General features: G+C 31.4%; 1 protein-coding gene across 16 annotated transcripts in view; it reads left to right on the top strand.

Annotated features, from left to right (window-relative positions):
• Positions 1 to 26,667, top strand: part of LOC119638007 (potassium voltage-gated channel protein Shaker) — a 319,681-nt gene that overhangs the window by 170,026 nt on the left and 122,988 nt on the right. For 2 of the 16 annotated variants that reach the window (XM_038034581.1, XM_038034589.1), the window contains exon 2: positions 14,153 to 14,620. The exons of the other annotated variants lie outside the window; for them this stretch is intronic. In XM_038034581.1, the coding sequence (XP_037890509.1) occupies positions 14,442 to 14,620 (179 nt within the window). In that variant the 5' untranslated portion in view covers positions 14,153 to 14,441. The remainder of the gene's footprint in view (positions 1 to 14,152; positions 14,621 to 26,667) is intronic. 16 annotated transcript variants of the gene reach the window in all.

Raw genomic sequence — 26,667 nt, 5'->3', positions numbered from 1 at the left:
TATATATATATATATATAAGAAAAAACAAAAAAAAAAAAAAAACAATTAGAAAAAGAAAATTTAAAGCTTTCCTTTTAGTGCAATTTTCATAATTCATACAATTTCGAAAATTGAAAAGAATACGGAATACGAAACGGACACACAAACTAGACCAAATACAATGTATTATTATTGTTATTATTATTTTATTTATTTATTTATTTATTTATTTATTTTTTTTTTTTTTTTCATCATTATTACAAATGGAATATGTAATAAGCAGTTCTTCGGTGATGTGAGTGAGAAAATTGCTTGAATGCTTGTTTGCCTCTTATGAGAAAATGTCATTCTTCTTATCCTTTAATACTTTTTTCATATCAACTCTTTCTCTCATACATTTCAATGAAAGGTGAAATGAATTTTCGAATTAATTTTTGCAACAAGCTTAGAACAACTTTCAAGTCGTTTACCCTGCTTAAATATGTAAACGGTGATTCATGAATATTCCGTTTAAAAAACAACAACAACAACAACAACAACAACAACAACAACAAAAACAAAAAAAACCCTTAATCTGTTATTTAAATTCATTACATGTGATTTTAATTTTATTACATTACATAGATGTATATATGTATGTAAATGGGCACTTTACACTTCCGACCTACATATTATCGTTCCTAAGTCTTAGTCTAATATGTATGCACTTCAAAATATTCTCTTGGAAAGGTCAATTGTTAAACATAAAAAGCGTTTTGTTTTTTTTTGTTTTTTGTTTTTGTGGGAACCGACAACACCTGGTCTTTCTTTATGTCTAATGAAAAGCTAAGCAAAGTCTGCATATTTCGTTATTCAAATTATTGCAGATTTTATCATAACTCATATGGCCAGACAAAACGCGGCCAGATTGACTCGTGCGTTAATGCAAATTAAGAATATGAATACTATTTACATACATCACTTCGTGCTTGAATTTAAAATTAAAAATAAAAATAAAAAAAATTCTGCAATTTGTTGAACAAAACTTCTGAACATTTTTATGCCTAAAATTTCACTTAAGAAAGTTATAGAGCAGGACTCCTTTCTCTCACTAATCTCAAAACAACTGTTACTGTTAATTGTAGGCGCGTTAATAAATCGTCATCATATAGTATATAAGTATATATAAGAGAGAGAGCGCAGAGCTTTATCCTTTGTTAATAGTTTATAATACGTAAAATAGTAAATTGTTCGAGATTATTATTATTTGCCCTGCACTCGTAGATGAATTTTAAATCATATTATTCAAGAAGTCTCCGATAGTGTCAGAAATTCCACAAATATCTCTTACAATTTCGACCGTTAGCCTACAAGTTACAAGTGGACTTAGTGATACTATTTTTTATTTATTTTTTTTTGTTCACTTTGGATGATCATTCATTCGCCGAATGAATCGGGAGTGTAATGACGAACTCACCATACTTTATCTATCCCATTGTCATATATCGCATGAAAGATGAGAATGACTTTCATTTCGCTTAAAGAGCGCCAAACAGCGCTTTGCATTATTAACAGGCATCCATCATTTCGAATAGAGCTTTCTCATAAAGAAATGCTAATGTAAAATAGGAAATTTGCTGTCATCTGATATCTATAAGTTATCAACTATGTCACGCAACTTCAGTTTTAAGTTTTGCAAAACATTTTTTTTTTGTGTTCTTTGGTACAACTAACGTACTCGGACGACCGGACAGCGGAGTCCACTTCATCAGCATCCAGACGACTTTGGTTAAAACAAAGCAAATCACGCACGAATTTATTTTCGTTGATAGACAAGAGTTTGCTACAACATTTTTGAAGACAATTCTGCATTTTTTTTCTCATCAAGAAGTAACGTTGTTTAAACAACAACAAATCAAATTCAGAGTTTTGCGTTGTTTCGCAAATAACAAAGATGTCGTCGCTAAGGCCATTTTAATCAGTGAGGATGTCATAACATTTTTAAAGGTATCGTTTAAAGGTTTCATACTATCCAGAAGTCATATATATTTCCCTTTGCTATGCCACATGCGTCAGGCAGAGGAGCCTTATTGAGTGATGTGCTAGATGATGATGAATTTTTGATAATTTCATCCAACATTCTTAACAATTATAGTGTGCCTATTTTCAATCTGAATAAGAACATTTTTTTGTAGGAATGTTTATGATAATGAAACATATACATATACATACTTTTATGCGGGCAATCTTAGATCGTATGTCGTTAATGAAAATATGCGAATGTGCAATGTGTTGCCTTAGTTTATTTCAAATTTTTACTTCGATTTGATAGTATTCGTGAGCATCTAGTATTCGGCAAAAGTACTGCTACTGTCTACTTTTAACTTGCTTAGAATAGTTATGAAACAAAAACAATTTAGGTGAAAAATGTATACACCGAAGGAAATTATCTATTCCAGAGTCTATGTTGCTTACATTAACCATTTTGTTGGGTGAAAAAGCTTCGTCAATTTATCGCAAGCTATGGACAGACCTAGACGAATCGAATACAAGATCTGTCCGTCAATAAATGTAATATTTTTATATATATTACATTGTCTTACAATCTTGCAAAATTGTTACTTCTTACAATTGCCAAAGTGTTGAAGGTTTGTTATAAACTGCAAGTTTGTTTATGGGATTCAAAAAAAAAAAAAAAAAACTTATTAAATTTTTTATTTACCCCAAGCATCATTGATGAAATGTGTTCCCAAATTTCATTGAGAACACTCCAAGAGAATTTCGGCATCTTATCTGAATCGTTGCGAATTTAATAATTGCAAGGATGCATGAAAATCATAGTGACTCTTAGGTCTAATGACAAAAATTAACTTTGCACTTCCCATACATTGAAGTTTCCTGATTCTTAAGCTTATCATGTTGCAATGATAAAAAAGCTCCTAACTAAAGCATCGAAGTAATCGAATTTAGAGTATAAGCAATCAAAACTCCTGAATAGAGACAGATTGCAGTCCTTCGGTTTAATTGCTTTCAAATTTGATTAACAACTACTTCTTATGAATATGCGTCATCGTTATCCATTGGCTTTTTGACGTTTATCGGATGCTATAGATATATGCAATAGAAATATCATGGATCCGTTTTTGGCAAGTCTTCAATTCAAGCAGTTCTACTGAACTGCTAAAGACAATTGCATCGATCTGATCACTTGCCGCATTGCTTTCGCTGTACGAACGTACACCGATTTTTATCGTTTACAAGGCTAAAAAATTTTTGACGCAAAGTTTCGCAAAACACTTTCTAACTGACTTCAAGACAATTTAACCATTTCCATACTCTTAGTTGGATTCTTTTCTAATTTCGACTTTTTACATTAATAGTCCCTTTAATAGGCATTGAAAGACAGCTTGCATGCATGAGAAAATCTTATCTGAAAGACGTCAATAGCTAAGCTATGTCTACTCAAAATATCAGAATAAACGAGAGCATCATGTACGTCTTATAGAACAATAAATTTAAATATATATATAAATAAATATATATTTATATATGGATATATATTTATACATTTATTAAATAATCTTCTCTTGTATTGATAACATAAAAAAAAAATAAAAAAAAGATTTAAGATTTAAATCGTTTCCAATTCACTTTTACTTTGTGTAACAAAATGAAATCCTCAAAACAATTAAAAACTTGATTTTAAAAGTTTTTCACGCACAAAACGTAGAAAGATTATAAAATAAAAATTTCTTTAGTAATAAACTAAGAAGAAAAAATTTTTTTTGTTTTTTCTTTTTTGCTGCAGATAAAGAGATTAGTTGTTACTTATGTGCGTTCATTCCTTTTGCTCTTTTACATAATGTTGAGTTTTGAAAGGACTTAGCAATATTCTAGGATGTACCGTTGTTCAGTATTTTTAAATAAAATGTTGCATTAACTAACAACGCAAGTTGCAAAACAAGTTTTAAGTGCTCGAAGTAAATACAGGAAATAACTTTACACTTGAAAGTTTAGTTTTATTTTAACGATCCCTTCATATTTCGTTATTAAATGTTTGTCAATCGCGAACGTCCACTGATTAAAAGAAAAAAATATTCCTATCTAATATTTTAGACTAACCAAAGATTAATAAAATATGTAATATATATATATAGCGTGTTCTTAATAGGAAAGCGTAGCTTCCATTTATCGTAGCCGAAACTTCTGCTTTATTTTTTCTACTTCAACAATATTTCATCCATCCACAGAGTGTCCCAAAATTCACCTAAGAAGTAAGTTTGATAGAAAATACAAACTTTATAATGATTCATTCTGGACCATACGGTAAATGGCCTCCAAAGCTTTTCTTATACATCTATGTATTCGTTTGCGGATATTTTCAAGAAGCGCTCAATTTTCTCTTTCATTCTTTCCTTTCACGTTGTCAGTGATCCGTAGATTGCAGTACTTAAGTCCATTCACCTTTTTAAGCGGAAATCTTTCGATGATTGTGATGAGAATACGCTAGCGTGAGTTTCTTAGCAAACACTAATCTCACAACCGCCATTCTTCATTTCGGTTTTAAGAACGCTTCACCAAAGTCCTAAAATTTCACATTGATCCACTTCCCCTACATTTTGTAGTTATTGTCTTCACACTTCATATCTCACCGCAATTTAATATATCTAACATAGATGATATCATTTTAAAAGTCAAGTGAAGATAGCAACGCTTTTGTATTTCTCTGCCTATTATTATCCGGTTTAATAAGCAAATACCGTATGGTTTATTTCCAAAAAGTTCTAACGCGAAGCAAATTTACACAATATTCGGAACTTTTTATTACTAGGAATATAATCAAAACGCCTGCTTAATACCTTCTTCGTTCCTATTTTCATTTTTTGCTCTACAATGATAGAAATATTCGTATAGTGACTTTTTTCTCATTACGTAACTTGATTTTTGTGCATTAGATAACGACAATATTTGTTCTAAATTTTCGATTATTAAGGTGACACCGAACAACAACAAAAAATGGACACAAGCGGTGCAGGTAAAAGAACCCAATTAAATAAATTTGAATCATCAAACTGATGAGAAATATATATACTTTGTCAGATGTTTAATTATTATTGATATGATTTTTATTAAGGAATGTTTTTGAATTATCGCTTACAAGAAGAAGAAAAGCTCTGTTTCGGCTTTTTTGAGTTTTTCGCATCTTTCTAAAATCTAATGACCCCTAACGGATGTGTGTTTATGCCCCCTTTCGCTTTCTGTATGTGATTCTCTCTGCCTACACGGAACGAGCTTAAGTATATTTTCGCATTCGTCGAACGCAATCGAATATTTTTGAGTCTTTAAAAACACGCAAGTAATAGAATTGAATTCGATTGCGAATGAATCTTCCAAAGATTGAAAAAAAAAAAAAAAAAAAAACATATAAAGTAAATGTGTTCTCAGGTTTGTTTGTATAGAGCTTGTAGGCGACGTGAATGTGAACGACATGTACTAAACAAGACGACGAAGGGGCGGACATGGTTCGATGCATCCTGAATTTGAAATTGGCTAAGAACTTATGTACTTTATGGGCTTATAGAGTAGCTTGCTGCGACGCGTTTTTAAGTTAACGAAGAAAAAATTATAATAAAATTTACTGCACCTTAATATTGGGCAGGCGTGGCCGGATTATTCCATTACTTTAGAACTACTGCAGCACCGCCTATTGACTACAGCTTCAAATTATTGTACATTTATTTGCTGCAGCTTTTAAGCAATGAGCAAATAAAAAACTTTTCATTTGCCTTTATTCGTACGCATATCCTTTGACCGGTCCGGCCCATTCTCAATACCAATCTGCGAACAAGAATTCTTCCAACGTTGCTGCTAAGTTGTAGTCATTCGTACAGGAAGGAGAACATTTACAATACGCATCACACAAATGGATGGATGACCAAGAGCATATATATACTTTGTGGGGTCTCTGAAGCTTCCTTCCAAGCATTGCAAACATTTTGAGAAAATGAACAATATCAATATCGCTCATCCTTCAGTGATGATTATAAAAACAGGCCTTTATGAGCTTGCTTGTTCAATCGGCTTAAAATTCAGTTGACCTTTTGCTACTTACTCTATTTCTCACAATTTACGGTTAAGTTTTTGTTACTTTACAGAAAAGTTACATATTTGATATGTTTTAATAATGCTTTGGTTACACTTTCACGACAAATATTAATTTCGAATTTTTGTTCTGTTCATAAATAATTTCTTCATACAAATATTTATAGTTTATATGTATGCAGTCAAACCACACCCTTTAACAAAAGGCGAAAAACATACACAAAAGTAAAGAAAAACTTTAAAAAAACATTAAAGCAACAACAATAATAACAACAATAATAACAAGCAATCAAAGAATGCCTGTTAAAAACAAAAAAAAAAAAAAAAAAAAACAAGTAAAAAAAGATTAAAGTTGTAATAAACTTTAGGAGAGAAAAAAAGAAAGGAAAAAAGTAAAACGCAACTTAACCAAATCAACCAACCTCAAAAATAAAAATAATGACTATAATTTTCTAACTTTCTTCGACAGTCAACATTTACTGTATAAGAGTATATTAATTTTATTGGCCCGCTGGCAATAGCACAAACTATGCCCTGGTCATGCAACGAGCTATGAAAACTATCTGAATTAGAGCGAGAAGTCATCTTATGCTGGATTATATGATCAGCACTCTTTCATTATGAGCTCTCTTGTACTGATGCATATAGGCGTGTACTTATGTTTGATTTTCTCAAGTAGTTGGGAAATTTATTCAAAATTGCTTAAATAAAAATAAATTTCAAGTTAATCCATTCAGCGGCCCAGGGGGGTTTACATAGTGTTCAATTGTTCATTGCATTGGGTTGCATATCTCCCGCAGAAATCGATGAATTACTCCTTATAACCTAGTTTTTGTAGTTCCATTCCAAAAGGGAGAAAGAGAGAGAGAGAGAAAGAACGTAGTAAAGACAACTATCTCTTGTAGACCTTGGGCCGGTTTCTCTGAAAACCTTGCAAATCCTGGAAAGGAAAAGAGATGAAAATTGCAAAATTTGTTCTCTCTTACTGCGCTCTTTAGAGGCATCGCCATTGGAAGCCCAGAACTCCGTTAATCGTTTAGCTATGTATTGTAGTTAAGACGTTCAATAAATTATATAAATACTTAATCAGTACTACTTTCTATTTAATGCTGTCCATCCGGGTAACTATCTAAACAAAGTGAAAACAATGAGGCGAACACGATAAAAGCAAGATTTATTGAAATTTACTTGCAATATCACGTCAATGCAACTATGCTTGCATTCGGTTATTGATTCAGTCTCACTTATTTGTTAAGATCAGCGTTTCGCATACATAATTGACAGAGGAGTTCGAGTAAATCAAGACAATCACCCAATAGAGGGAATAATGGAGGCTTATTGCCTAACAACGTAATTAAGCAAACATTAGAAATTCGTTTCAACGATGTCTCGCCATTTTCTCCAATACGATCCTTTTACCCTTGGTATGGCATAATGATCTGTCTGGTTGATAATTGCGCTGCAGCTAAACCTTACTTTATCTCATTATCAATTTATATATTTAGTCGCATGGGTTTACACTGGCATTGTCTACTAGAATAAGTCAAATTTTATTGATTGATCAACGACGCTGAACAACTACACAAATGGCATAATTTAACTGGGAAAAAGAAGACAAGAAAAGAGAACTGTTGTAATCAAGGGCACGTATATCAAGACTACGATTTAATTGCAGTTTCTATAAAGTTCATATTTGCTGGATAGATAGATGTTACCAAGAAAAAAAAACAAAAAAAAAACAAATACAAAAGAAAACAAAAAATCAATTTCGAAAAATTTTCACCTTAAGCTAAATATAATCTCTTTTATCCTTTGCCTACGCACACTTCTTCACACTTTTCTAATTGTTTGCTTGCAGAAGGAGAGATTAAAATGATGAAACTTAATACTGTCGACACAAAACAAAAGTTAGTAAATATTAGGAAATTAAAAATAAAAAATCATTTTTATTCTCATTATTTTCAAAAACGCAAAAATCTTTCTTAGCGATGATGATATGATGTTCATTAAAATGACTACATTTTTGTTTATTTTGTTTTTTTTTTTTTTTGACCGTTAAGCTTAAAATGCTTAAAAAGAAATTTCGTATAACGTAACAAATTCGGTTTGAAGGCTAAACTACCCTCTTACGTTCCATTGCATTTGTTGTACAATTAATTATTAAATATTATATAAAATTTAATTTGTAGCCTCTTCATTATTTCCATTACAAAGTATTTTTAATACCAACGCGCGCTTATACTTGTAGTTATTTTCGATTAATTTGTATGACACTTAATAATATTCAAAATTCAAGGAAAGAAAATTGACAAGCAATACACATCGATACATATATACAATACATTGTTCATTATTTTAATGCTAATTGTCATTTATAATTGATTTATATATATTTTTATAACGGCGTATTACACACACACACACGCACACACACACACATAAAGACACAAATTTAGTTTTGCTACGGGAAACATAGGTAACCTATTGTTTGCATTATTTCCGTCTCTTACCTGTACGATGATTGTGTTGCTACTTACTATGTATTTCTACTTAGGTATCTAAATGAAATTCAGTTTAATATCAACAACAATGATAGAGAGTATCAGAAATAAAGGCAAAGGCAAAGACAAAGACAAAAACAATGCTCTTTAGTCGTAATGTTAAAGGCTTAGAATATAATGAAAAATATACACTCGAATGCTCATAAACAAAAATACATATATAGCACAGAAACAACAACAACAACAACAGCAAAAGTAAAATAAAAAAAAATAAAAAAAACTGGACTGTAATTGTTTTTGTTCTCAAACAAAATTTTCTTGTTATTGTTTTTATTTTTTATTTTTTTTTTTTATTTATTTATTTATTTTCATTTTTTTATTTTTTTTTTTTTTTGTTTTGTTTTTTTATCGCTTTCATAAACAAAAAAAAATTCATTGTGCACTTTGAAGCGCACAAGTTGTGGTGAATTCAGCTTAATTACAGCGTTACGTAAAGTGATGGGTGGATGGTGTTTGTCGGTGTCGTTGTTGTTGTTGTTGTCGTCATCGTCATCGTTTTAGTTCTTGCAGTTGCTGTTTTTTGCCGTTGTCTGGGCGACGATGACGTTTCTATCATTGTTGTAAATTAAATGCTCATTTATATATTATTTCTTTTGTGCTTCAATTCTTTTTTCACTTTTCATAGATAAATTTTTCAAAAAAGATACAATTTTTTATTTTATGTAACGAAAAAAACGCTTATTCATTACACTTTACTTTATTAATATGCACATAGCTTCTTATATAAATTGATTAAGAGTTAATTTTCTAAATAAAGTAACGTTTGATAGCAAGAGAAAGAGAGAGAGAGAGAGAGAGAGAGAGAGAGAGAGAGTGAGAAAGGAGGGAGGGCGACGGGGGGAATGACTGAATGAGAAAGAGGGAATGGAAAAGAAAAGAATTATACAATAAATTGAAAATTTTATATTTAAAGAAAATCCGTTACCAACCAACGTATGTACATTGAAAATCTTTGATTTTAATTGAAAGATAATTCAAAATACTTTCATCCAAATAGTCAATGGATAGGAAGCAATAAGGATAAGGATAAAAAATACAAGTTTCCTTTTTCAAATTCAAGATTCGACGATTGCTAATTATATTCCAGTAATTGGCATAATTGGCAAAAAAGTTACGAAACTTTAATTCACCCTACGACGTATTTAGTTAAGCTAATACCTCGAGAAGAATACATGTGATATTCTGTATCACCGAACGATAATCTCCGTTTTGAGATGCATCTGATTGATTGGCTATCCCCATCAAATCACGATGGACTTAAGCCTCGCAAGCATGGCAGATGCTTTTAACTTATTCTTGAACGATTTTTTTTTTTTTTTTTTTGTTCCACATAATTCGAGTTTTTGCCTTGTGCTTCTTTTCAACTCATATAATATCCATTTTCATAGCATTTCAGGCTTCCTACTGGCGCAAAGAAATGTACACTGATCTCTCATTAAATATAATACTTGCAGCATCTTCAAATTTCTTTATTATTCCGTTGGAATCATTTACCCAAATCGATTTAAATTTGCATTTCTCCCTAACTGTCTCCTAACTAACTGTACTCTAGATAATAATATTTGAGACATTCTAATGAAATTTAATACGTTGATGTAGTTTGGCCCAAAGGCAATATCTTGTTATACGAGAAAAATTGTTTTTTTCAAACAAAAAAATTTCATTTATGATATTATCGTATATCGACATAATTCGTAGCACGTAAGAGTCTTCAGCAAAAATAAGTTTTTGTATTTTATCACGAAAGTAAAGAAGTTGGAAGTAGGAAGCCTTTGTCCGGCTGTAATGCTTTCATTTGTTTTATGCTTACCTTTGTACGGGATTTAAAGTGTGGCAGCACTGCGTCTAAATACCATAAAAATCATTATTGACAAATGCTCATAGCCGAGTAAGGCTGTCTCTTAGAAAAATTGTGAATAAATTACGCGTACGCGTTATATCGCATTGTTCACGGAATTGATGGAAGAAACCAGTTATGTTCAGTTTAATACGAATCGTTTAATATCAACTAACGATTTATATGCGATATTCGATTGCTATGGGAACACGAGAGTACATTCATTCAATTTAAATTGTTTTTGTAAAGTTAAGATTGAAGATAGTATTACGGAAAACCATGAACTAAATTCTACAATTTTTAGATTATAGAATAAAAAGAGAGGAAAATAATAAAATACTTGATAATCATTATTGATGTATCGACTTTGTTGACTTTTCAATTTTTGACTCAATCTGATCTGATCTGATATATTTTTTCTTCTAAGCGGACTTTTTAGGTGGTAAACATAATTTCATGAGACGGAGAGGCGGACACGACAGACACACGGTATTTACAATATATATATATATATATATATATATATATATATGTTTCGTCTCATAATATACCATTTCTGATAGAGATCAAAAACCATGTTTAATACTAATGGTGTATTTATAAAATAATCATTAGTAAAACAAGGGATGTATTAATGTAATGAAATTTTATTTATAAAAATAAATCAATAATAATTACGCCTGCTGACGAAATGCAATCCGGCGAGAAAATGTTTAAAATACATAGCAAACGTATTAAGCATAAGAGGATTTACAAAATTGATTAAACGAAAATAACTACAACGTTAAATAAAAAGAAAATAAAAATTCTGCGGAAAGATTTTATTAATTCTACAAATAAGTTCTCTGCGTTGAAATTGATATCCTTTACAAAGCATATCGTTACTGGCACTTTAATTTCGGTATCAAATATTAGCATTTGTAAGGTATAAATTTCACTTATTTATTAATCAATCGGTCAGTGTAAAGCGTAAAGAGACGGATGTGAACAATTAGTAGAATTTAGGCAAGAATATTCGGCTTTGCAAGAGAAATGAAAGCATGCTTATGAAGAGAGTCAATCCTTTCCTCTATGGAAACATAATTAATGTAAGCAGATATTAACTCTACGATTTTTCTTCTCTTCGGTTAGCCTTCATTACCCTTTATTCACTACATTTTCAATTGCATGCTATCGAACTGAAATTGTTTGCTCACTAAATTTCTAACTCCACAGAAAGCTCTTTATGGCTTTTCTGCTGGATTTTCGTGGCGGAAAAGGCGGAAAATTTTGAATTCTTTTATCTAGAGCCTTCCGTGGATTATCGGAACTTTCATTGTTCTCAAAACGTGCATGAAATCTTGCAAACTCCTTGCTAACCTTGTTAACGTAATTTCACCTCAGGACAACTTATATAACTGAAGAATTGAAAGCGTCAAGTATGTTCTACGAAACAATGAATTTCAACGCAGAGAATTTATTTATGCATCTAATAATAAAATGTACGACAATTTTTATAATAAATTCGGGAAAATATTAAATTTTTTTAATCCTAGATTAAGGTTAGAAAGACATGAAAGTAGAAAGTAAATTAATTAGACTGGCGCACCAAGCCGAATCTAACCATCAAGTACCTAAGTATTTTAAGTAACTCTAAATAGAGCGGCAATCCGCCAATGTATCCATCTTATATTTTATCCATGATCAATCAGAGTTTAATTAGTCATCTATAAAATAATTCAAGAGTACGTTCAGTAAGTTTCCTGTTGATTGAAAGAGAGTGAAACGATTTTCAAAAATTGCAATTCAATGCATCAATGCTTCTGGTTTAATATCTACTGATAATTAAGTGAACGAATTAAATATTTAAGCTAGACTTATGTACAGTCAGATATAGTTAGATTAAATTGGATAGATTAGGTGAGGTTCTTGAAACTTGAAATAGTTGAACGAGATGAATTAATTTTCAATATTTCTACGAGATTTTTGAAAGTTTAATTACGAGCAATATATTATGTTATAATCGATCCATTTATTGAACATCAAACGTTTGTAGTTGAAATTAATGTCCCTACTGATGTGTAAGGATCTCTCTACTTTAATAAAGTCATTTTCAGTTTAAGATGAAGCTTTGATACCATCTACCCTAGGCATGTGTCTAAAAAGGTGTCAAAATAATTTATTAAAATCTTTTCTAAACTCGATCATTATTCGTCAGGCAAGAATGTACTATCAAATTGGAATTTTTGTAGTAAAATTTTTTTTCGGATCAAAGGGCTCGCAAAAACGAATGGAAAGACACACAATTATAAGCAAATCGATTTAGTATTTCACATAAAATAAAATGCGAAATTCATACATTTGAAAATTTAACCTAATTACAATTCAACTAAAAAAAGTCGTAACACAATGGAGAATTAATAGAAACATATAAGAGACTAAACAATGCATCTATCAATTACTCAACAAACGCCGTATCAAGATTCGGAATAATCGGATTTATCTATCAGTTTCGGTAAGACGTCGTCAGCCCGACATAGGACATGAAGAAGAGTAATTTTAATATGCATCCAAGAAGATCTGATAAGAAAATAATTTAGATTGCTACAGAGCACCCAATCCTAAATGGATGAAAAAAGCTCTTAATTTTTAACCGGCATTGGCTAAGTTTAATAAAAAGACAATTCTTCGGACGAACGGACATGAACAACAAAAAGGGCCAGTCAATGTATGGGATATTATATGCAGCAACTCTGAATTCAATTTCTGTAAAGAGCATAATATAGTTAGTTACCTTATTCTCCTAATATGTGCATTGATTGTATGTGTGTTAAACAAGAGCTATCTAAATTGAATAAAAATTTCATTCAATTCATTCCATTGGTATGTAAGCGTATGCACATACATACATACACCCACACACACACACACACACACACGTACATATCATGTTCGACATGTTCGTCATGTTCTTCATTAATGCCATGACAATTTTTATGTCAAATAAACGCTTATGATAGCAAACAACAACAACAAAAACAACAACAACAACAACAACTGCATGTCGTGAAAAACAAAATTGTAAAAAAATGATCAAAAAAAGAAATAGAAACGCTCACACGACAAAGGTTAAACAATAAGTCAGTCTGTTACATAAATGATATACTATCCAAACGAATAAGCACGCACAGACACACTTGCACACTTAATCCTTGCATGTTAACGAACGTTTGTGTGCATAACGCAAACATTAGAAGTCATTGCCTTTTGCATAATAAATAACGAGCGTAGCGCACCAAAGTATAGCCAAATACTAAGGAACTTATTGCATATACAAGTCAGCTTACAAAACTCTGGTTAATAGTGAGATGCAAAGATAGAGTTAGTCATAGAGAGAGAGAGAGAGATAGATAGAGAGGCAGTGTGATGAAAATAAAGAAGAAAATACGTGCCGCGTTGCAAAAGAAAACAAAAATCATAATAACACATTTCCCGAAACAATAACTGGAGACCGGAGCGTATGCTAAATTTATAAAGGAAACAAGAGTTGTTTTCTTGACAAAAAAAAAAAAAAAAAAGAAAAGGAAAATAATAATAATAAGAAATCCTCGACAAAAACAAAGAATTATTTTTATTTATTTGTTTTGTTTTGTTATAAAAGAAGCTTTTAAATGCATTATATTTATTTTTAATTTTTTTTTTTTTTTTTACCAGACACTAATGCAATTTAAGCCAAGTTTCATAATCAAATTTTTGTAAAAAATTATTCTAAAAATATTACAAAAAAAAAAATTAATGCCTTAAAGTATGCTAAAAGATATTTAACGAAAAGTGTTGATTGCTTAAAAGAGAAAAAAGGAAAAAAAAAAATTAAATAAATAATAATAATAATAATTGCAACCAAGCGACATGAATTGCCAAAGTAACCGTTTTTTCCATCCAAGCATGTTAAGTGCGTGAGTTTTTGTGCGGAAAGTGTAATTAAAACGCTTTTGCCATTAAAATGGCTGCTGTGGCTGGTCTTTATGGTCTTGGCGAAGATCGCCAGCATCGTAAGAAACAACAACAACAGCAACAGCATCAGTTAGAGCAACGCGAACAAAAAGAAGAACAGAAGAAAATTGCCGAACGGAAATATCAAAGAGAGCAACAACTGCAACTTCAACGGGCCTCATTTGAAGGGTGAGATGTATTTTAAGCAAACTTCAATAGCACTCAAGTTAAAAAAATATTCTTTCTTCAATACAATATACGATGATTTCATTTAAGAACTATTCGAATAGAAATTTGATATAAAACAAAGTATTTTTTATTTGTCTGCCGTATCGGTACCGTATCAAAGTATATAAAGCAATAAATGATTCCTTGCGATTTATTCTTTATAGCTTATCGATGGATATTCATCCATTCTCGGATGATATGAATACCTTTCGCCACCCAGCTACACACAGCAATTATATTCTACTCTTTTGCACATTTTAAATTATTATACAATAAGAGTTAAAATTGAAAATTGAAGAAAACTCGAACGGAAATAGAAGAAATTTAATTGGCTTGAATTTAAAATGATATCACATGAAGGATATCACAATTTTCATGATTAATTTTTCATCGAGTTATAAACTTCAGGCCAAGTTCGTGAACACAGCACCAACGTTATTAATTGATCTTCAACTACGTTATAGGCCATATGTAGCCCTTCAATAATAGTATCCCGATCACACGTTATTTGTATTTCAAATTTTGCAGTAATCGTATCAGTGATTTTAATATTAGTAGACGGTGTTTGCGATCAAAGTCCGTTTGTTTAAAGAATTATTTCCCACATTTGAAGGCGGCTAAATGGGAACCACTAAACGAATATACTGACGCAGGCATTTCGCATGAAGAAGAAAATAAGATCCTGATGGTGTGGCTAGGAAGGAAGCAACGAACTGATGATACGCGAATCGCATGAAGGTATTACCGTTACCTATTGACATTTTCAAAATCGAAAAAAAAAATTGAAAATAGTTTCGAAAAAGTTGTGGGCAACTACGTATGAGTGTCAGCTTGAAATGTTAAGCTAAACGCCCATGTACTGAATTTTAGCTTTCTATTTTTTGCATATTTGTTTGTTTTTGGAATTGTAAAAGCAGAAAAAGGGAAGGTCCGTGTATCGACCATCTAGATCGAGTAAAGCACCATTATCGAGTTCCACCTCAATGGTTATAGAAACCGGTTGTAGAGTTCGCTGAACTTAGGCTGACCATGACTAAAGTCGAAGACGTTTAATATCAATTGTCTGATCTAAAAACTTTGGTGTCCATATCGGTTGACGTTTATACAGACATTTTGCATCTTATCTCATCTCGGAATTGTTATAACCTCCTCGGCCTGAAGTCCAATGTTCTGCTGTAATATAGCATGGGTTTTGGATTAGATTGTGGGTCGAATGCGTTGTATAATCTTTTAACGGCATTTTTTAATAATCAACTCGAAGACATTATCATGATAATGTACACGTTTCTGGACTGGGTTACGCTTCATAAAGATTCCATTATCTTGGTATAGGAAGGAGCGCGTCACTCTATTAGAAATAAACTTTTCGCACCTATTCTTTCAAATGGGTCCTCAATCACTCTACGATTTTTCCATATCTTTCAATTTCGAAAACCAAGACAAGGTAACGCCATCCGGCAAGTGAATTTAAAATTGATGCCGCCTTGACGGCGTAATGCCATTCATTATTGTTACTCGCGACGGCTCTTACGAGCTTAGCTATGGATAACCTGATAGCAAATGTCATAAGCTAAGCTATACTCAATATCTATTTATCTAAATATCTTAACTAATCTATTATTGTATATACAATGTATAGAAAAAAAAAAGAAAAATTTATTTAAGAGAGATAGCTCAAGTGCGATTTAATTCCAAGGAAATTTATTACAAAATACAAACTTTAGAAACGAAATATAAAATAATTTTAATGCTTTTTAAAGTCAAAACAAATAGTAAAAGCAATTGTTGACTCTTTGGCAGTAGAGAATTTAATAACCAATTGAGTTCTCAAAATAGTAGTAGATTCGGACAATAAATAAGGTTGAAGTTTAAGTTGAAAAACAAATAAAACAGAAAAATTGCGAGAACCTTTACTCAGTGAAAACGATGTAAAGCATAAAATTTTCTCATTTTTCGATTCGTATTAAAAGCAGGCAAACAAGCTTGAAGGCAAAGAAACTTGATTGCAGTGAAAAATTAGAGAGAGAGAGAGAGGATGAGGAAGAGAAAGAAAGGCGGAGAGTGCGAGATAGTGTTCTCGTTATCCATTTGCTCTGGCTCTGGTTTTTTGGCAAATTACCAAACAAAAGATGTACAGCAACTCATGCATTAATGGCTACATGTGGACGAACAAATCGCCCTGTATTGAGATTCACAAATAGGAAATTTATATTTGCTCGCTACGGAAGGAATCCACGATACTCGTACCTACAGTTGAATTCAATATAATTAATTCCTAGTCTTCGCAATTTTCTACAAGTGTACACGATAACCTAATTAGAACCGGCTTAATCTAGAATATTCACGCAGTTCTAATCACTTACTATGCTAGTCATCAAGTTGCTCTGAGGAACTGTTTGCAACGTTTCATATTTCATTTCACAATTAATTATAAAGACGACTAAGAAAAAGAAACGTTATGTTTCAGTTCTCTTTCGCAAGCAGAGACAGATGGATTCCTTGATGCACATAAGGTAATAGACTTCCCACTCTGCCTAGATTTTTTAGCAAAATTTATAATGCAAAGTTTCAATTCAATTGCAATTTTAACCCTATTGACTAAATAACATTTTAATATTACAAGACAGCTAAGCAGAAAATATTAGATTAAGTCGTATACGAACAAGTAATTTTCAAAGTGAGCCAAATCTATTTATGAAAAAATCGTCATGATAACATTAACCCTACGTAGCCTTATCATACGGAAATCAAATCAAAGCCCTATCTACCTTCTACTTAAAGTTATAAGTAGAGTAACATATATCTAGAATACACATTTTAATAATAAAAACTCGATACAAATGGCTTCAATCACTTTTACTTTGTTACATATATATACATATATATGTACGCATATTGTCAGAATCGGTGATGATGAACAATTGTCGCTTTCAAGTAAACCTGGAAGACCAGACCAAAAACAGAAACAGTTTTATGCATTTAAAAGACGAAGACATAGTACGTGCATCACATTGTCTTCTCATTGTTCTGGGTTGCGGTACGCAGAAGAACGTCTCACAACGGTTTTCACATCTTTATATTGTAGCCATTAGAGCACCTTAAGTTTCGAAACTTGCTATTAAAGGTTGGATTAGTTAGATTAGCATCGATCGTATGCTATGCATACGATGGAGCTAAAGACCCTTCAACGATCACTTTGCTTCATCATTAACTATTGCAATAGACCTTACAGGCCTTACCAGATGGTATTCATGAATTCGGTCAATTTCCTCTTAACAGCGTTTAAAAAGCCGTTAATATAATAGCGGTCGATGTAAAATCCGGTAAAAATATTATATATGAGTTATGAGTGCAAGATAGTTTCTAAGTGAGCAACTGGACACATCATATTTAAGAAAATGGGTCTTAGCATAATTTTTACTCTGACCTTTCAAATGTCTTTACTATGTATATATAGATGAAATGCAAAATCGATCCCTGGCTTAGATCGGAAATGAATAAAGAATTATACTAACATACTATACGGCTATACCCGCATTGACGTCGGGATTTCTTGAAAACCTTCTCGACAGTGTCAGTGCCACGCAAAAGTTTTTCAATACATACATGCTGCTTATCGACAAAGTCGATTTTTTTTTCCTTGTTAAATGGAGTTTTGAGAATTTGGATAGAGTAACAATCGACAAACTGATGGACGAACAAAGCTAAGTCAATTTAAAATGTAATAATTCTGTTGTAATTTCGTAGAGCATGGAATGTTTATTTCTGGATATTGCAAACGGAATACATGTACATTGTGACTATTGTGTATAGTGAGAAAAATAAAAAATAAAAACAAAAGAAACACTTATGTAAAAAAAAAAAAAAAAAGAAACAAGTAAAAAAATTATATTCGGTCGTGACCGACTCTCTTACATCCATTACCGTTATCCCAAAATAGATGGAAAAAAGCAAAAGAACTAAATTTTCATTCCTTATAATAAGCGGTGCGCTTGGCTGATTTTTTCTATTTTTAAAATAAAAGTTTTTGTCGTATAACGATGTGAGCGGTCTAGGCGTGTCCTTGGAAAAATTTACCTTACTTCCATATCCTTTAGCACACTTGCAAGCAGCATCTTCATTTTTGCAAACGAGAGAATATTTGAAGCAGGCATTACATAGTCTTCTGATTGGCAGACGGACAGCCGATCATGTTTAAATCGATTCAGAATATGATGCTGATCAAAAGTATTAATTATAATAATTTGTGGGGTCTCTGAAAGCATTCCTTTTAAACGTTGCAAATGTCTAGACAAAATGAATATATCCCGCATGTATTTCGGTGACGGGGGCACAAAAATTAGCAAATCGTTGATCTCAAGAATCGACATAACAACAACTTGGTCGTATACTTGACTAAGTGAATTATTGCAGGCAATGGTTATTTTTATAGTTAGCAAAGACCACGTAATCAGTACAATGCTTGTGGCATATATTTTGCTATAATGCGCGCACACACACACACAGAAGCAAACACTCATCCTCATTGTTCATGCTTTGTTAAAAGTCAACAAATCTTCTGTAGCTCGGAACAATTTTCAATATTAAATATTGTTCACCTTATTCGTATTCATGACAGCGCAGCGCACTTTGCTCCATAAAGCTGCTTATAAAAATGCTGCTTATAAAATACTTTGCAAAGAAATTTCTTTTCAATAGGTACAAAAAAAAAAAAAAAAAAAAAAAAAATTTAATTAGATTGAAGTATTCTAATTTGCATAAATTCTTCTCGAAAATTTAATAAACTCGTTAAGCAATAATTTAGTCTTAACACGAAGAAGAATATAAGAGAAGGACTATTAATGACGTCATTTACCTTTCTATCCTTTCAGTCTCACTTACACACGTAATACAATCTTTTGCAGTAATGTCTTTGAGAGAATTTCTAGCTCGCTTAAACATACACAAACGCATATACAAACTCAATGACAATTGCCTTTCAACACTTGCGACCAGCATCTCTACCCAAGTAAACGGTTTTTCTTTAGTGCCGCTAAAAATTTCCCAAAAAATTTCCGGTTTCCTTTTCACTGCTTTTAAAGTGTTTTGAGCATTGGCATCGTTACGCGGTCCCCGTGAAATACATATACAAATTCAACCTACAGATAGACACGCATATTCAAATGCGCCGCGAGAAAGAGATAGACATTCATTTACCTCATGCAATTTTACATATTCATATAAATTTTCAAGGTCATAAAATTTCGTTTTATTATTAGTGTTTTTCCCTTCCTACCACAACTAATACTAACATAGGAAAAAAGCGAAAAACAAATTTAACAAAATCTGTTTCGAAAAAAGGCTTACATTTGGTAAAGCTCGCGACGAATTTTCCGTTACCCATTACTTATATGTTTTTTTTTTAATACGAGCAAATTGTATGGAAAAGTAATTGGATTGATCGTATTTCGTTAACAAAAAATTCCCGATATTAAGATATATTCCAGGTCGCGTAGTCATGCTTTTCTAAATAATCTTATAGTTGATATAGTAAAGCACCTATGACGCTATCGCTTACTATTTCCTTTTTTCTTTTCTTTACTTACTATTATCCTTTTTTTTTGTCAAATTATATATAATAATAACAATAAGTCGGTGGGAGAGTGATATCGCCTGCAAATGACTCCCACTTCTGATTCAATTGGCTTTTCTTTTTTTCTTTTTTTTTTCATTGTTTAATCTTCACTTGTTTACTATAAAGTAAATACGCCTGCCGTACGATTCTATACTGTTGCGAGAAAAGGGACACAGTCTTCAGGCAAGAAATGAGTACAATATTTTTTTTTTTTTTTGTTGTTGCTTACGATTACAAAAAGAAGAAACAATTTGATTACCGTCCACACTTAGGTAGGAAACAATTTAGTAAGTAACCTTCAATTATTTTGATATATGGATTATTATCTACTAAATTTATTGCTTCTTTATTGTATAATGAACGGTGCCATTAAGTTTCGATACTTGTTAACGAGTCGTTAATTAAAAATGTGCCTTAGCTTTGTATTTTCAAAGATTGAATATCTCATTATGCATACTCGTAGTTAAGCCCATACAGTCATTGATTCGGTGGTCTACTAAACTTAGTCAGCAAAATAATTCCGATATCTGTGATTATTTCAATTATAGGGAACACTAATCGATTTTTTCTAATTGTTTTCCAGCAATCATTTATCTATTCGGTGATTTACATTATCTTACCATGATTGCTTGAAGTTTGTCTTCGTCTTCGCCCTGGACCGCGTCATTATAGAAAAATATTTCAAGCGTTCCGCTTTTACCTAAAAATATGTAAAAAGTGTATAATTACTCGATGTCAAGTGAGACGCACCTGTTTCTACTTCTTCATCCACATTTATATGTGAAACTAATATTGCAAAGTTCTTCCTAATAATTTCGTTCATTACGTTTCGATGACTTGAAATTCCTTACTACGTGCTCTCATGATTTATTATCAAACTAACATTTTTCTTCTTTTGTTGAAATTGTCCATCGCTTAAGGGTATCCCGAACACAAACAAACAAACGCAAAAAAATAAAGTCTAATGGTGTCAAGCAGACAATAGAGAGAAACATGATCTTGCCGTACAAGAAGAAGTAACGTGACCATTAAACAATTTTATTTATTTTTTTTGCCATAAACGGAGGCTTTCGTTTGCAACATCTCGTCGTTCCTCGTGGAATCTAAATGCGTCGTCATGAATTTTAAGCATTTAAAAGAACTAATTTAATGCATTTTCAAATATTCTGCATTAGTTTAATTTAATTAATAATAGAATTAAAAAAAAAAATAATAATAATAATAATAATAATAGCAATAAATAAACGTCTCCTTCCTGCAAATCCACATTTCATAAATGGACATTGCATATTTGTCCTATGAAGTTATAAGAGGCACGTTTCAATGAAAGCATCAACTTTCCGGTTTGCCGCATGCAATTGTGTACGTGTACATACAGAGAGACAGAATTAACCAGGTTAAGATAATTTTCAAAAACATGTAAAAGGATTTTCCGACAAATCATTCAATTTTATTACACTCGCTGCAAAAGTAATACGAGATAACTGCTTTGTCACATCGCTTGTAACATTTGCCGGCTACTAAGTTTCTTAAAATAGAAATTTTTAAGCACTTCAGCAGCTTGAAAATTTAACCTAAACCTAAAGACCTTCGAAACGAATTTGTTCTTTGTAAGCAAAAAAAAAAAAAGAACTCAAAGATTATATTTCAGAATCCCATTCTGAAAAGCCATAACCATAAAATGACTTTCGCCGAGCAAAGAAAATGGGATATGGATTGAAAAGTTTGCCCACCGCCCAAAATTTACATACACTTACGATAATACGAAGAGAGAGTCTCTTTCTCGAAACTCGTACTCTACAAATCACAAGCATCACAATTAAATCGCATTCTTATGGTTACTTGCGAAAAAAATGGATGCTCCGGCTATCGGTTTAGAGGGTACATTATCTTTGTACTTGTTTTCCATTTCATTTTCTTTTCGTTCTTTTTTTTTTTTTTTTTTTTGTTTTTTCTTTCTTTATGGCACAGCATACACGACCCGTATGCTTCTTACTTAAGGGCTTTGAATTATATGTAAGCTAAAAACAAAATTTTAGTTTAATTGACGTATTTGAATAAAATCCTTTGACCTTTGCATATATACATATATGTTTATATATACATATAGATATATATATATATATATATGTTTAAATAGATATATATATATATAAATAGATGTGCATAAACTTTTTTTTTTTTATTCCTCTATTTCTATGTTCTCTGTGGTTTCTTTTTTGTCCTTTCTGCCTTTTACTTTTGCTCGACAACAAACAACATTTCATTTTCATTTTATTTTTATATACTTACTCTACTGTGCAATAAAGATTAAATAAAACTGTATAGTGCATCATCTTCTGATGGGATTACATAATCTATATATGTAAGGTTACGATTAGCGCAAACGAATACTTCACTATATAATACCATAGACAGACGACATATTTAGATTTTTTTTTTTTTTTTTTTTTTGAAATATAATATAACATGAGTTTTATTTAAAACTTTAATTCCTTAGTTTGTGAAGGTTTCGAAAACTGGGCTAAAAAGAAAAGTTAGTTCCTTTTTAATTTCTATAGAAACAGTTAGCTATGGTTTATTTTGCCTTTGTAGATTATATGTCATGCGGTGTAGCTCAGACAAAGTAAATATGAAAAGGTAGAATAACTTTTTCCCATAATTGTTGTAATTGTATATTTAGTAACGGTAAAAGGTTTCTTGCATAGGAATGTCATGGGACGCGTATTTCGCATGGCTATCACTTTTCAAGTATGTACCTTAACATGTTTGCACATGTTACACAAGTCAGCGTGTAAGCGTGATTTTTTTAATTTGAGTACAAAAAATGTTTAAGCAAAGCTTCAACATTCTTGTCTAGATTTTAATCGGTTAAGTTATAAGCAGAGAGAACAAATAAGATGAAATTGGGTTCATTGATTCTGATCTGATCGATATACACTCCCAGTAATAAATTCAAATATATTCTTATTCTTTTTATAGTGACTATCTATTATAGGAAGGAAAATCATAAGACTTTTGAGACCCTACACTAGGACAATGCAATAACTATTAGATTCTATCGAAATAATCTTTGTATCGAATACTTATGCGGTTTTCGATGATATTTATGCGAAATATTAAATCATTTACTTATTGCTATAATTTGCGATCTCGCGTTATTTCGACTATATATCCCCTATATACTATATCAAGTCACTTTATAATTCACAGAAGATATACAAAAATTTTTTTATTTTGACTTAAAAACGTCTCAGATGTATGTAAGTATGTATGTATGTATGTATATATATATATATAAATGTCGATGAATTTTAAATAGTATGACAAATTTCATATATATCCGCATCTTTTGGCGGGAGGGTACACACAAAAATGCATAAATATTTATTCATATTTTAAAAGGAATCTGATAAAATGGTAATTCCATGTGTTACGTAAGAAATTGAATTATTATTCGTATATATCCCTCTCTATTCATTTGCGCAGTCCTCATGGGTACATACTGAATTCACTGATTACATATACTTGTATTTCTGCCTGTGCAACCGTGTAACTTACTTTCACTACTCTACGGTGGTAAACTGGTAAATTGATTGCATGCTATTTCCAAAGGAATAGGTATTCATATGGAAGTTCATCATCATCAGCAAATATGCAAAACTTTAAAGTGTCTTCTATCAACCCCTTTCTCTGACTAACCTATATATATATATATATATATATATATATTTTTGTCTCTCACCCGTTCGCCTCAAGTTCGCCACCACAATTTTATGGTTAATGCAGCCTAAGATTGTACCACGTTGTATATTATTGAAATTTTTTAAATTGAATAATAAAGTTTTCCACATACGGTTATGGAACCAGTGAAAGAAATTATATGTAATAAGAAAAAAAATGTACATATTTTCAACTTTTTATGAAAAAAAACACCCAATAAAAGTTCGAATTTATTTTTATTGAAAAAAAAAGAAAAGAAAAACATATCGTTAGAAAAGTTTCAGTTGAACAGCGTGGAAAAACTAATGATTCATATATAGATTTATGGTATGGTTTAAGTCGAATGCTTTCATCCTATGTATATTTGTAATAATATTATTTGCGAGCATGTCTCAGCAGCTATGTATGAGAAAAGTGGCTCCACATAATTTTTTTCTTTATCAAAAATGAAATCTACTTTTAAACACACATAGTCATATAAAAGAAACATATGACGATATTATTATTATATACTGGAATGCTTAAAATGATACAGTTTTCATTCAACCATTACGGATCATCTATCAATGCGTAGTAGTAGTAGTAGTAGTAGTAGTAGTAGTATGATCATCACTTCTCTTTAGATTCAACGAAAGTTAATAGAACTAGATTTACAAGTTGTGTCGAATCTGTTAGCGGTTAATGTCTTATTGGATTTCTATCCGTTTCTTCTTTCCACAAAATTTATTTCGTGGAGAGTAGGTTTTTACTTTCAAAAAGAATGCCCTGCGCGTAATTTTCGCACAAACTCCCAAGTGTATAACAGATTAAGAGTTTAAGTTCGTACAAGAGTAAGTGTTTCTTTTTTCGTTCATTGCAAAATTAGCGATAAAGCTTTTAAGAAACGAGTGCATCACCTCCCTTAAATCTATGAAATTGCATCGAGAAGAATTTTCTATTTGAGTATTTGGTTGCAAAACAATTTTTGTACTCTTGCCAAAACATACATCGTAATAATCATTCTGAAGAGAGCGGTGGCTTGGTGTAGTCGTAAAGAAATTGTCCAGCATAATGCATTCCGGTCATTGTGTAGTTAATTAAAGTTGGTATCGGCTAGTGCGCGCCATATATATATATGAAGTTCATGTGTTCATGTTCCATGGTCCTAAAGTAAAGCTTCTTTTAGCAATCAAGCGATTTGATGCTAAGACCATCTAAAAAATATAGATACTGCTGCTATGTAGGGTAAACTTAGGTCTTTCTTTGAGCCACTATGCGTCTATGCATATTCATTTAGGGAATGGGTTTATGTATATTATTCACAAAGTAGAGAAATAAAAGCTGCCGGATAACCTAAATCATATGGTCGCCTATATTGAAAGGTCTACTGCGCTTGAGATTTGAATCGGCGACCATAGAATTGCTAGCCTCGATTCCTTGTCTTATTTATATATAACGTGTGTGGTATATTAAATGACTTTTATAAAAATAAAAGGTATTGAAGACCGAAACTGGAAGCGGACATTTTTCAGTCCATTTCACATCTATGTATAATTGAAAATTGACTTAATTCGCTCATAGGCTCATAGGCAAATAGATCTTTTGATCTGCTTTGATAAAATCGAAAGTTTTTAGTTGTCTTTAAATGGCGGCACAGTATACGCTAACGAATCTTGGGACTATATTAAGGCTTAAAAACACACACTTCAAGCGAAGGATTTAGAAGATTCATATTTAATCTGCCCTCACATAACTAAAAAAAAATTAACGTTAAATTTTAATCAATTTCTTGAAAAGATTTTAAGCAAAAGTCGTCTGCATTTGCAGCTGGCAATTATGGGAACCCAAGTCTTTCATACATAGGCTTTTCTATTTAGAATTTCGAGCATTCGAGAATTTCGAATTTGCTCGAGCCACATCTCCAAAGTATTTCATTTCTCTAAATTGCTTTAAAAAGACGCTATCTATTACGCTATGTATCATCTTTCCACAAACAGTTGGTCTAACAGGTATAAACCTCTTTTCATTATATAGAACTCTATATATAGAACTTTTTTTAAATAGAATTTACTAAGCTTTCGAAACGTACAGCTATTGAATGGTCAGCCCTTGATGTAAACAGCTAATGATGTTAGTTCAAAAGATGCTTGAGACGACGATGAAAAGAGAAAGCACATTTATGGTTCACTTTAAAGTCATTATACTTATGTAATCAATTATAAATTTGGGTCGATTGAGGCTAGTACGAATTGCTTTATACTAATTTGGTTATCTTACGAGACCGTCGAGAAAAGTGACGCTCAATTGATGAGGACGATCGAGAATGTTGTGGCTTAGCGTTAAAACTCTACTATTAAAGTTAATGCATATTACTTTAATAGGTATAATAGCAGAAAAGACTTATGCTTTTTATAGAAAACATTTATGCATCACTTTTTTTTCTTTTTACTTATTCTCGTTCGTTCTCCCTCATTCTTGAGCTTATATAAATCACTAAAATAAATCACTGCATTACAAACATATAAACGTATATTTAATTCTGATTTTGTATGTTTGTATATACATATACTTCTATATATATATATATATATATATACACATATATGTATATATATATATATACACATATATGTATATATATGTATATATATATGTATATGTATATATATATATATATATATATATATATATT

This window comes from Glossina fuscipes, unplaced genomic scaffold (genome assembly GCF_014805625.2).
Source record: "Glossina fuscipes isolate IAEA_lab_2018 unplaced genomic scaffold, Yale_Gfus_2 0, whole genome shotgun sequence".
Lineage (NCBI taxonomy): Eukaryota > Metazoa > Arthropoda > Insecta > Diptera > Glossinidae > Glossina > Glossina fuscipes.
This window is presented reverse-complemented; position numbering and strand designations above follow the sequence as displayed.